At 37.5% G+C, this 14,105-nt stretch overlaps 1 protein-coding gene across 1 annotated transcript in view; it reads right to left on the bottom strand.

Moving 5' to 3' along the window:
• Positions 1 to 8,391: 8,391 nt before the first annotated feature.
• LOC104578267 (T-box transcription factor T) overlaps positions 8,392 to 14,105 on the bottom strand; it is a 56,266-nt gene continuing 50,552 nt past the window's right edge. Inside the window, exons 11-14 of the mRNA XM_088534832.1 lie at positions 13,449 to 13,509; positions 10,897 to 11,075; positions 10,027 to 10,147; positions 8,392 to 8,652 (exon numbers count right to left, since the gene is read on the bottom strand). Coding sequence (XP_088390958.1) covers positions 8,539 to 8,652; positions 10,027 to 10,147; positions 10,897 to 11,075; positions 13,449 to 13,509 — 475 coding nt within the window. The 3' untranslated portion in view covers positions 8,392 to 8,538. The remainder of the gene's footprint in view (positions 8,653 to 10,026; positions 10,148 to 10,896; positions 11,076 to 13,448; positions 13,510 to 14,105) is intronic.

The raw sequence follows: 14,105 nt of genomic DNA, 5'->3' as shown, positions 1-14,105 counted from the left end.
AATGTTCTGCACAAAACTTATTCTGCTTAACTTACATTCTATTCCTCCTAGATGTGTTTTCATAGACAGCCTCTAACAGGTAAGAGGTGCTAGATAGCCACAGTTCCTACCACAGTCAAGTACTTTTGAAAAGTAGAATACTTAACCCTTAAATTCCTTCTAGCCCTGAACCCTTTTTTCTCCTCTGCTCCCATATCTAGACAGTATATATATACTTAACTTTACTCACTCAAGAAATTGTATCAGCCTTAGTAGGTCTGTTAGTCTGAGCAAAGTGGTTGCAGAAATAAACTTCTTAAGTTGGATTCACATACCTAGAGTTAACCAAAGAAGTTTGATATATATTTTTGGTCTTAAGAACTAAAAAAGAATTAAAATGGCAAGCAAAGATATACAAAAATTCTACTATAATTATATCAATATCTTCAATAGATATAGTAAACATATAGTAAATAGATGTACTTTAAAAAACACTCCACAGCAAAGTCTTAAAAATCAATACACTAATTTGGAATCCCATGAAGTCTCTTGGGAAATACTGCTATCAATCTGCTGTAGCTTGAAGTGAGAAATGGCAGTAGATAGTGCTAACACAGACATTAGAATCCTAGTATTTCTTCCAGGAGGAAGAACAGCCCCAAAAGCATTATGAATATTTCCCCTTAGTATCACCCAGCTCTCATGAGAGGAAGAGGTATGGTAGAACTGTTCTCTCCAGGCTTCGATTCACAGAGCCTTACAAAAGCCATCTGAAGGATGGAAACAGAAAAAAAATCTTTCCTCCAGCACAGCATGTCACATTAGGGATCAGAAAGTTTTTAGCCTAACCTTCTAATTTGTGTGAAAACAACAAATCACCATTCTTTGCCAGGATTTTACTTTACCTAATTCAAGTTAATACAGATTTATACCCTTCCTTAACTATGCACCCATTTCTTGAGCGTACAGGCAAGTACACAACTGAAAATTGAGTATTATGGCTGGCTTTATAATTAGCAGAAGTAATTTTGGTTTTGCTACAAGGTCCCATGGGACTTCTCAATTATAGCTCAAAACCAATAAAGTGAATTTATGCAACAATATAATTTCTTTCTCCTTCTATAGTTTCAGTTTAGAACTAGGAGGAATTAGACAGCTTTCTTCTGAACTTGATACAAAAAAAACACTAGAATATTTCAAGGCTATGAAACATCAGAAATGTCAGAAAGGGGCAAATATTCTGATATTCTAATCTATATTTTAAAATATGTAAGTTTAATAAGTAATCATTAAACTATTAACATGTGATTATTATTCTAATTGGGGATGAACATATATTTTGATCTTCCCTCCCACATGTACCTAAAAAGCTATGCACATAACACTGAGCAATTCCTTCTCATTCAAAAGCTGTTGTGAAGAGAGTCTTCTTCAAGAACATGCCTGTAGAAGCTTCAGGTAGAGGAAGGCGGTTGCCTATTTCATACTTTTTTTTTCCTCACTAAAAGACAATTTATGAAAAGGAGATTTTTTATCTATATATTGCCAGAAGCTGCACTCCTCATGCAAAACTGTCTGAAGGTCTTGCATAAAAAAGCAGCAGCAAGAGCACATTATTCTGAAAAGGAAATGCTGACATGCTAACTTAGCAAGTAGTGTCCTTTAAAGAACACTATGGCTTAAGAGTTTTGTCTCATGAACAATTATTGTCATTTGAATGTATTTCTCCTGCCAAGGTATCCAGACTAAAGAAAATCACAAATGTTTCTTTGGGAGGGAGGGGAGGAAGATTTAACTTCAGACTTCACCCAGACCATTGGTTGGGTTAAGTTAAAAGGTGGATGTTGAGTTAGTTCTCATCACCATTCATGCCATATAAATAATTACTATACAGTACAATGAAAAAGGGTCTCTCCCTTTCTCATTGGTCCCTTGATGCCTCATGTTCTCTGTTAGTCTAAAAATGGAAATTGATGAATATTAAGACCTGTCTTTCTACAGAGATGACATTTTCATTAAAGAGGCTGTATTCCAAACTTAGCTTAATTAAAACAAAGTAAAATATTAAGAAGAAATATTAATTTTATTAGACACCGCCTATAATTTTCCACCTAACATTCACAAAACTACCCATAAATCGTCTCAACTTTTCTAAGATTTTTTTTTACTCGTTAGCTAATTTAGATAAAAATTTCTTTTTCCTCCATGAAAACTCACTGTGATGATTACTACAGTACTCATCATTTTCAAGTCATTTCCCCAAAAGCATAGCAAGAGTAAGATGAATGTAAATAAATTAGGATGCTGTGTCCTGTGTTTACACTATGGCATTTAGTTTCCTAATTTCTAATCTTGATTTCTAATCGTTGCCTTATATTTAGCAAATATTTCCCTGATTTTCACACATTTCAAAATAGTGAAACATGTGAAGAATGGCTGTTTTGTTTTGTTTTTCATCTTGTTTCTTGTGAGTCTCTTACTTTAGTTTTCAATATTATATTGAACAGAGCTCAACTTGGAGGGACAGCACTTGTTGCTTGGCATGGTTTCCTAAGGACCAAAAACCAGTATTTAGCATAACGTATGTAAAAGTAAGTTTAGAAGCTAGCCTTAAAATTGTAAGGAGAAAATGTAAGTGTAAGGAGTAACTTATAAGTAAACTTATAGTGTAAGGAGTAACACTATAAGTTAAATAATGATTTCAAGTAATGATTGCAACCTTTACGGAAGTCAATAACCAGATCTGAAAATTCACCCGCCCAAAGCAGATCGTATATAGTCTTCAGATGAGGGACTATAGTGTTATAACATGACTCCTCAATTAGCCCAGTTGCTCTGTTTTAAGCAAATTGCAGTACAGTAGATCACCTCAGCCTTTTGTAAATATATTGGTATTTGCTACTTAATCAGATATTCCCAGTCCTTAAGCATACAAGTACACAGCAACATGTAACAAACTACATCATCAAATCGAGATGCTTAACAACCTAAATGAGGCAGTATGATACCATGACTAGGTGACATTGCAAGCCCCTTAAAGATTCTCAAACTGCTCACAAAAGGGATATGCAACGGATGCATCTTAAACCACAAAACTCAGTAACACAGCAATTTCGGGCGACTTTGCTGGTGGCTCAACATTAGTCCTGGAGGTTGACAGTTGTGCACTGGTCCTGAAAGACACTGACCAAAACTCGAAAGCCTGAGGGATGAGTCAGGTAGCACCCCATCGCAAAGATATCACTTTCTCAGCAACAGGGTCCCTTACCACAGCTGTGGGCTGTGTATTTCCAAGTTCCTTCTGGAAACACAGAACAACTTCCTGAGCCTCAGCATTTTGTAAGCATCGTTTGCCTCTGAAAGTTCTTTATGAACTGATCGCCTCCAGTAATGAGATAAATCGCAATATATATATGTATTTTTATATACAGGTCTGTACAAAAGTAGTGGGACTGTAAGTGATCTGCAGGATGACTGCAGTAAGGATCACTTTTTGATCAGCAGCCGTGTTAGACGATAACTGTATAAAAAAACCCCTGTAGGATTTCCAGTGCTCTGGCGTCTCAGGAAGGAGGCAAACATCAAATAGCCAAGGTTTGTAAGACTAGAGTGGCCACGACAAAGCAGCAATTGATGGAGAAGGAATAGATAGATCTTATGAGAGTTACAAGAATTATCCGATTTCAGTCCAAACACAGAGTGTGTTTTCTTTGTGGTACCTATGAGGGTTTTAAATTACTAATAAGTTTCATTTTGAAACATATTTTGAAACAATTATTTTTTTCTTGCACTGACTGATACACAAGACCAGAAAATCGAAACAACACAGTTAAATAGGTACAGGTATATTTCTTGTTTTTCACATTATATGTCATCTTATATTCCCATTCCTTGTACCCTATTTTAGATTACAGTTAAACAGATACAAATTACAAAAATAAGATTTTAGATTGTCTTTCAGTTCTATAATAAAAACTTTTAAATTCTCAGTAAGAACTTTCAAACTTCCACTGGAGACTAACGGGGCTGCTAGGGTACATTCATGCACTTCTACCAAAATGCCCTCCCGAGTGGCTGCAGTCTGCACTGATTTGGGTTTCCAAACGACTTCAGATATGACACCAGAGCTTCTGGATGACAGAATAACAGCATACTTCAGCACAGCTGCTCATCACTAGGATTTGTTCAAAATTGAAAGGGCAGAGGAGTCAGAAGATGAAAACCTGGTCATCTAGGTAATATTCTTGACAATGCAAATTTTTCTCCTGTTACACTGATAAACTGTAAATTGCTAGGGAATTGCTGGAAGGGATGACAGCATTTTGTCACAGTTGTGATTAAAAGGCTTCAGAATCCTTAGGGCCCCTGTAATTGCCTCCCCCGTTGTCCTATTTCAAGTAGAATTTCACTCTTCGAAACTGGGGCGCTACAGGTGTGGGGGATTTCAGGTGGAAATTCTCCTAGCAAATTTCTGTTCTGTCTGAGAAGCGTCGCAGGGACAACGAGCAGAAGGGACTTCTTAGAGGAATTCTGTTGGTGCCAGCTTTCACAGACCCCCAAGGAAGCGGGAGAATTCACATATAGAGTCAATATAACACAAGGTGCTGCAGAGCAATACTTGAGTGTTTTGCGCCTTGATATTAGGGATGAGGCATCTGTGGGCATCTTCCCTTTGCGCAGCACTGCCCAGGAAGCCAAGGGGGCTTGTTCCGTAGCGGGACTACCAGTCTGCTGTGACCCCATTTAATGGTCACTCCATTTAACAGGTAAGAAGTAATGCGTTGTGCTTAGCTTGAGCACAAGATGCTTTATATGCAATCATACTTTTCTTAAGGGAGGTGAATTTATGAGAGAGATACACCGTTTTAATTTAACATCTTTTCTTGGTTGCTTAAATTTATTTTGAATTAATCTTTTAAACTTATATGGTAGCTACACTAGTTGTTTTTTATGGTTTTAATGATAAAAATTTGGGACAAAAATGTATCCTTCCAAAGCTGGGAAAATGAGAGTTGTGTTTTTTCTGTCTTTCAGGAGTTTGTGTTTCTCGTAATCAGAAGAACACTGTGCAGGTTAGTACTACAAACCTGAGGCCTTTCTGTACTCTAGCAGCCAGTTCATTGCTAGAAGTTCTTGAACAGATTTGAAAATATATTTATTATTTCTACATGCAAAAACTTCCAGGAAACCCTATGAGGTACTGCAGTGCAAACTGATTCTTTAGCTTAACTTCCCCTCCCTTTGCTGCATGGATATAAATATGCTTATGACTTCTGAAAAGGTGTTAAGCATGTTATGTCTGGAAAGTCCTTAATTCTCTACAAACATCTCAAACAGCCATGTGTCCTAATTGCATGCAAGCTGCCCAGGAATCTTTCTTTCTACTTCTGTATCTCCTGAATGAAAACATGGCTGGCTGTTTTATGATAGTGTTTAGCTGAGGCGTATGAAGGTTCCTTGTTTTATCTTGTCTTGTTGTCTGCTGTCAGTGAGACTTCAAGTGTTCCAGGTTCCCCCACTCCCAAAAAAAGGGAAAGACGGGAGAAAAAGCGGAGCGCTTGGCTCAGGAGCGCTGTGGGAACAAAGAGGCAGCACCGCTGGCGAGGGAGGATGGAGAGTCCGTGAGAAGAGGCAAGAGAGGGGCACGAAGGTGGGGGAAGGGGCCCTGGGTGGGCAGGGAATGAAAGCCCAAAGGAGAGGAGTTTGAGCAAATTGAGGAGCAGCCCGGTAGGAGAAACTTCTTTGTTCAGGAGAAAGAACAAAGGGGAAGGGGAAGGAGGGAAGAGGGAAGAAGTGCGGCTTTCAGGTTAGGAGAAATTCAGTATTCATATCCACTCGCAGTCTGCGCCCACAAAGGGACAACACAAACACACCGAGGGAGATGTTTAGCATATGCAAAGAAACATGGCTCTTTTGCTCTGGTGCCCCCCCCCTTCTTATGACACTTAATTCACTTTAATAAAGTGAATAAATGGATAAAGAAAAAAAAAAGATTAGATAAGAAAATGTCACACACCAAAACTCATGAGATAAGGCTACAAATATTGACTTCTATTGATCCTGTCAAATTATCTAAACGAATATATTTTTAGCACCTCACAAAGATTTGTTTCTCTTGGATATGACTAACTGCTGCAAAGAAAATTAACTTGACGCAGAGTAATCTGTGTTTCCCACAAATCTAAAACGTAAATTTGTGATGTTTCCTGCTCCAATTGTTACAACATACTGGAGATTTAGCAGAAAGAAGTTGACTTTTAACCTCAAAAGTTTTGCATCATTTGCATACATAAGTGCTTTGCTTTAGTTAAAAAACAAATCTTTGCAGAAACCACTTACTTGTAGAAAACAGTTTCTACAAGTTTTGGGCTGTAGAAAACAACCAAATATTCATGGATAATTAACATATATGCAGTTGACAAGAGGACATATAATATACGAAAAACAGAGTAACACTTATCTATTCTGTGCTAACAGTTAACTAATATTAATTCTTTACTGTTGGGTTGAATGTTTTCCTCCTACCAATATTACAGCAGAGTAGTCAGCATTTCAATGTAATCTGCACTACAATGCCCTATGTTAATGCAGGGAGATACTTCAAAAACAGAACAACATGTTAATGGTCCCTCTCATATAACTCCTGGGCCTAACAATTAGGTAGGCACTTTTATTAGCAGTTAAGTGCAGAAATATACCATTTAAAAATCCTACAACCTTTGTTCTGGATTTTAGGTGAATTGACTTAAACAAAATGTTTCTTTACTAATCCCTTTTGAAATCTTGCTTGTCTGTTGTAAATAGCATTTTTATTCTCTGGTCTGTTGTCTGAAGTATAAGCTAAATAGGACACCTTATTTTACTATTTTTTAAAAAAAATATTTTAAGATAAGATAATACCTAATAAGTTTTCTTTACTAGACTTCTTTTTTTTTTTTAAATCTCTCCTCAATGCCTTATGTGCTGCATATGCAGCACTGAAAATGGTAGTTAGAAATGAAGGTACTTACCTTAGTATGAATGTGGTTAAACTGAATTGTTTTAGTTAAAAAGCTGGATTTAATACTTTGATTTCTTGATCAACCCTGAAAAAAACAGCTGAAACTAGAGCACTGCCTATCAACCCCAGGAAGACTCTATGAACGTGAACTGTTTATCCGAACAGCCATGCTCTTGCAAAGGGGACTAACCAGTCCTATTTTCGTTGCTTTATAAAGTGTCACTGCTGGCTTCACTCTTCACATATTTTCTTTGGTTGTGTTCTGCACAAAATACACAAATGGCAGCCTTTTTTTTTAATAAAGGTGTCTGTTGTTTGTTTTCTAGATGCCCTTTTCTGTAATGAAGTTTACCCTGCACTTACATATGCACCGCTGGTGCTGCTAGTAGCCAGGGTGATGACAAGAAGCCTCAAGCCCATCTCTTCCGCGTGGTCGCGATGCGGTAAACGCACTACAAAGGCGGCTCGCTCAGCGCTGGCCTTTTCATAGCTGGGGAAGCCTCTGCTTCTGCAGCCTGAGAGGGGGATGCTGGGGAGAGGGACGTGGCCGGCACTCGGGCCCCGTCCGTCCGTCTGTCCATGCAGGCAGGGACAGTCGGCACGTGGGGGTCGGGACCCGGCCGGGCAGCTATGCACCTCACTAAACTTGCCCTGCAGTTCCCAGCGGGGAGGGGAAGACATTTTTGACAACCCATTTCATGCTCTAAGGAGAAAGGGAACCAACTTCAAGGCATATGCTGCCTTGGAGAGGTTAATGTATATTGAACTTCTAGGGGTTACATATTTCCCTCTCTTTCATAAATGATTATTTTGGTAAATGATTATTATGAGGGTTTTTTTTCTCTTCTTGATTCTTTATTCTTTTAAGCTTTCTTGATTGTGCCCCCTGCAGTCCTGTTCTCTCTTATATTATTCACTGTCTTGTCTCTACTACACGAATCTATGATCAGTTTAGTTCTCCAAACAGTTACCCAGGGTAGGACAGCCCACTCCTCTGAGGGGTACAGAGTCCTTCACTAAATTATATTGAGAACAGTTTTATCCAAACCATCAAGAGAAAGAACAAGTTTCTGAATTCAAGTCTGTTTAATTTCCTCGCAGCCTTCCTTTATCATTTCCTATTCAGTTTTGTTACATACTGGAATATGGAAAACCTCCCATAGGAAACATTTGCCTTCAGGTCAAAGGAAGCACAAAATCAAAACAAATTTCTCTGGTATTGTGATTTTCAATACAGTAAGTTCACTAGCACAGACCGAGAAGTTCTAGTTTCATCATATCAATACAGTCTTCCAGTTACATTCTCCATTCTGAGAAATTATGTTGCAAATTTGCTACGGAATAAGATAACAAAAGTGCAGGGGAAAAAGTTTCAGAGGAAAAAAAATCTTTACCATGATTTGTAGTATTAATATTAGCTTTACATTGAAATACAAGTCTGATTGGTAAAGAACAAAATTCTTTTCTTTGTGTAGGTTCAGGATGATTGTTAATAATACATTGACTTCTAAGTATTTATAACTGATGCAAGTTTTTGAGAATTTTTAAAAAAGCAACTTCTATTGTGAGATTCCACATTTTAGTTGTTCTTTTGTTTGTTCTGTTCCAGCATAAGGAATTTCTTCTTCATTATCTGCATAATTAGTCCAGTGAGTAGTGACTGATTTAGCTTCCTAAATGTAAAAAACAAATCGAAGTACTGCATTGAAAAATTCAGTCACGTACTTTAATATAAGCAGCCCTGAACAAGAGATTTATCATCATTTTAGTTACAGTAGCTTATTATAAAATAATTTAGTACTTTGCTACAAATAATGTTAGAAATTAAAATTTGGGTCATCCTACATCTTCTGATAAGGAGTTGATAGGATTTTTATTTGCTTACTTAAGTACATGGGAAAGTGTAATATTTGCCAAAAATATATTTTCACACAACACATTTAATTTGACCAGGAAAAATCGAGACAAAACAAAAATAAAACCCCAGTTTTAAGTCAAATCCGAGTCCAAATTTTTCAGTGGGTTGAGCGGGTCTAAATATCAGGAGCCAAGTCCAACACCTGCCCCTCTATGAGACACATTCCGCCTCTACCGTGGCGTATTCCCACCAGTGCTGCCTCGGCTGGGCTGTGTGTCCCATACCAATGTGTGATGCTGGATGTGGGAGTCTGACACGGGTAATCTGAGATGGTGATTTCATGTGAATTCCAAGTTCCACGAGCCAGAAGGACAACCTTAAACTATACGTTAGCAGTGAATTAACCCAGAGCATTTTATGTCATCCCAGCAAACTGAAATAACACATTTTAAGCCAGGAACATCAATGTTTTAGTTGATCTGTTCATTTATGAGAAAGGTAGCTTTGCTTCTGTCAGACTGAGTCAGAGTTCAAAATCTGCATTCTCATTTTTCATCAGATCTAATTCTGATGCTGCAAAAGCTACATTATTGTCATGTCTTAACAGAATTTTAACTCAAAAACATGAGACAAACCATTAAAATTCACCTTAAAAAGGAAGACATCCTATATTCTCTTGCTGCAGTGGTTGATGCTGCTTTTTAGAATAAAAGTGTTTCTTTATATGTACAATCATGTCACTGTACAGAAGTAAATAAGAGGAGCCCTCTTTTTAAGTACTATTTCCTCTATGGTTAAAATTTTAGACAAGGCAAGTAGAAAATAGGTATTTACCTTTAACGGAAGTAAGACTAACAGTTGCAAGAAGTAGAGTCGCTGACCTTTCTAGGTATCCATGTACTTCTAAGGTTATTAAACTATTTTATAACTAGGTCTCTGAAAAACTGTACTTCTACAGTTCCTAACAGTCTCTTTTAGGGAGATGGTACCCATAACGATACATGCATGTCTATACACAGCAAAAATAGAGTTGGAGGCTTGGTCATTGTGTTAAGATTTGAGAGCAAATTCAAACGCAAATCTCTTCAGCAGTTCAGAAATTGGACAAAGCTTGCAATCTTGGTACCTGATGCACCCAGGTTCTATGGGACTGAGTAGGAGGACATAAAATTAATGATAATCAACGTACCAGCACTGGATGATTCAGAGCCAGCTCTTCCAGGCTTAGAGGCACAGCCATTTTATGTGGGGCTAAAGCGCTGCCACTGCATTTCCAAATCTCTGGACTAAAAGATACATCAAAACATTTTCTCTGAAAATCAATTCAATGGACTCAATTTTGTCCACAGCATAGAGCTATGTTTACAAGATAATTGAATTAGACACCAATTTTCTTTTTTTTTTTTTTTTTACACTTAAAACATCTCTTCTTAGGTAGTATAATTTTGCACCTTCTCCCCCACAATTGAAGATAAACTATTGGTAAAATGTTAACTTCAGAGCAGCAAAATAAATTTATCTACAAATGAAATGTCAAAATGTTATTTGAATGTATTTCTGCAGGCAGAGAGACTTAAAATCAGTTTCTTTTACCAGTACCATAGTTGGCACAAACGGCACACATCCCTGGAAGGTAAATATGTGACTTGTTCTGCTTGAAGAAATCTGGCTTCAAAATAACAAACTTATGGACTTTTTAAAACATGCATCCTGGTTTGCCCAGCAGGTTTTTCTTAACTTCAGAAGAAAACACCAGGATGTGATGTTCTGAATATTCACTTTCAGTATATTTGACAGCTCACACCTACTTGTATTTGAATGTGTGATTACTTTAAGAACTGCATTGTTCTTAATCACAGTTACAAAAGGAAAAAGGGGTTGGAGATCTTACTGTTATTATAAAACAAGTTTCTGCTTTCAGTCTGCATGAGAGAATACAGGCATTTTACTCACTGGAACTATTATTATTCCTGTAGAAATAACCATTAGATAGCCTTCAAGAATAGGAGTGGTCTAAGAAACAGTGATTCCAACAATAATGTAGGGAAAAAGTACTCACGTTTCAGTGCCTCCATTATCTTCATTTCTCATTTCTTTGAAAACTTTACGTGCTTTGGAGGATCTTTTGCAACCATGTTCTTGCTGCTTCTCTCCTGCCAAGTTTGGAAATGTGTTTTCCTCCGTCTCTCTGTCAATGGCACATGGTGATTTGTGTTCACTTGGAAATAAATAATTCATCTTGGCCCAAGAGAAACACAAAATCATTGTAAGTAATATAAAGCAGCTCTGCACCTTTGCAAGAGAACACTGCAAACAGCTAAAAAGCATCACATAACAATATAAATCAACAACATATTCAGAATTGAATGTTCAGACTTAATACCTGCAGACACTATCCCCTGAGTATAGAACATGAAGGAAAAAAAAAGAAATCAGAGGAAACATTCAAGAGAAGTGTGCGAAATATCAGTGTTAGAAGGCTTGCTTGTTTTAGAGCCATACTTCCCTGAATTTAGTAAGCATGTCCCAGAACCAAAGAGATCCATTTATGGGTTATGCTGGTCTTCCTATTTTTCTTCAGTAAAATATTAAATAAAGGAGGAGAATATTTATGTATTGCTTATTTCTTTTTATTTTCTTGTATTGCTTAAAATAATGGCTCTTATTTTGATTAGGTATTTTTATTCATATACATATAAATAAATCAAATGTTAATTTTGAACAAAATGGGTCTTACTCTCCATTTTCCCTTCATCTTTCATATAAATTATTCATAGTAGGTATGTAACATTACCTTTTATATTATGTTATGACCGCAGGCCTTATTCCAGATCTGCGAGAGTTAACATTATTTTTGTTTTCTGTATAAAGTCATGAAATCCTGGACTCTTAATTAAGCAGAACTTCTGTACCATAAAAGCTACAAGAACATATGTGCAGTGCAAGCAAGCTTTTTAAATTCTCAGTTTAACACTTTGTGACATACTATTCCAACAGATTATTTTGCTATTGCATTTTGGCAGAATTTGAAGGAATTCAGAGAAGAAAGATATTTTATTTACCTATAAATTCACAATAAATTATCTGTTGGCAGATAATGGGTTTTATTTTTTTTTGTTCATCTCTGGGTTTGCACAGACTACAGAAAATACAGATCACAAAGCAAGGACTAAAGTTGATCGTACAAACATGGAAAGTGTAAGTACAGTATGGTATGGAGAAGTAGAAGAAATACTTAATGGTTTGTGAAATCAGTGCACTAGCGCTTTCAGGAATTTCTCTGTATGAACATTTTTTTCTAAAACTTCCACTTCCTTAAAAATGAAAGGTCTCACAATATATGAGTTGTGTTCAGTTCTAATAATCAAATCTTTTATGTAAAAAATGAGATATGAAGATAATTTCACATACAAAAAGATCTATGATTCCATGACTGAATGTATTAACAGAGGTTATTTTGTTAGGAAACAAACCTCATCTCACTTTTAGTTAATTATTTTTCAAAGGCACACAGCACCCACGGCTCATTTTTTGCTGCATAACATCCTGATATCATTTGCTTGCAAAGTTTTAAGTGGATAGTAAAATATCAGGGGATATTAAAATTCAGCATTAAAGCCTGCAAGGTCTAGACAAATGGGTCGGATTTTTTTTCTTTTCTGATTAATGCCAAGACACAACATTTCTCATGTGCCAGGTTACAGAAACATGAAATTTACATCCAACATCTATTTAAAACATATAACATGATGCTTATGGTCATTTTTTTAAAACTTAATTTCTTCCTATACAACAGAGCTGATGCCCTTCAACAGTGGTATCACCAAGTCACCTGAACTGCCTGTAGCTACCATGTGGACAGGACCTGATTGCATTCTCCCTGCAATTACACATGTAACGGGGAGAGGTTGAAAATATGAGATGTAATCTTCTGTCCATCTCCAGTGTTCTTGGCAGATTTACCACTGACTTTCCCAGAAGTGGAATTTTGCAGGGACCCTTAAAATTAAAGCTTTTGCTTTATTTTAGCTGTTATCACAGAATCACAGAATGGTCGAAGTTGGAAGGGACCTCAAGAGATCATCTAGTCCAACCCCCTGCTCCAGCAGGGACACCTGGAGCACATGGCACAGGGTGGCATCCAGGCGGGTTTGGAAGATCTCCAGAGAAGGAGACTGCACAACCTTTCTGGGCAGCCTGTTCCAGGGCTCTGTCATGAGAAAAGGAAGGCTCTGTTATGAGAAAAGGAAGTCAAAATACTGGAGAACATCCAGACTACTGTCCTTGTCTGCCTACAAGCTATTGGCCTTATTTCTGCAGTCTCAGTTCATCATATCTCTTGTATACATATATACATGACATATATATTTATATGTCATATCTGCATGGTGGCTAAAGGCAGGAGTTCTGTGCACAAACTCCCTGCTTCCTACTTCCCACCAATCTGTCCCTCTGCTATGAGTTTTCACAGTGAAACAATTTACTGTAGTTTATGCACACACACACCTTAGCTATACTCTAGAAAGGCGCTTTAGTCCTTGCTTTGCCTTACAGATTCTTCATTAAGCAGCAGAGGCATAGGGAGAGAGCTGTAAGCATTTCCTGACTCACCAGATCGCGGACACTGTATTCATTTTCAATAGCTGCAAACTGGTTGTTTTGCTCCAGCCGTCTGTTCCAGGTAACATCACAAAAAGAAACACATTTGGAGAAAGCAGGGAAGCTCATCAGTCTCTGAATACACAGCAGATATTATCAATCAACACTGCCAAATCATTGCCCCTTAGGCCATAGGGCCTCCCTGGGACCTAACCGTGGAACAACCTTGATGAGCTGCACAGTCCGAGTGCAGTGCGTCTCCCTGCGTGTTATAAACAGACCACTGCTTTGCTAGAGGCCTCAAGAGTCTTCTTTGATGGAAAGAAATGCTACCACAGAGCTCAAGTAAGGAAACAAGCTTCACTGGGCTCAGAAGAGTAGAAGGATCCAGTGTAAATTTTACATAGATTTGCACAGATAGATAGATAGATAGAGTTAGATTTTAGAAGCTTCCTACCTAAGATGGAGCCTCACTGTAGCTCTTTATGTTTGAGGAAAACATTACCCAGTATGAAGGACCACCAAAACACTCAGCTTGCTGACCTTCTTATGGAGACTATCTAACTGTCAGGAAAGCAATTTGTATTCCTAAGTGTTTTTGAGAAGCTTTAACACAATGTTCGTAAAGAGATCCATCAGCTTTGATAAAACAAGGGTTGAAGTTCCATG

Source organism: Tinamus guttatus, unplaced genomic scaffold, assembly GCF_059628265.1.
Source record: "Tinamus guttatus ecotype Peru unplaced genomic scaffold, ASM5962826v1 Tinamus_guttatus_pri_ptg000601l, whole genome shotgun sequence".
NCBI lineage: Eukaryota > Metazoa > Chordata > Aves > Tinamiformes > Tinamidae > Tinamus > Tinamus guttatus.
This window is presented reverse-complemented; position numbering and strand designations above follow the sequence as displayed.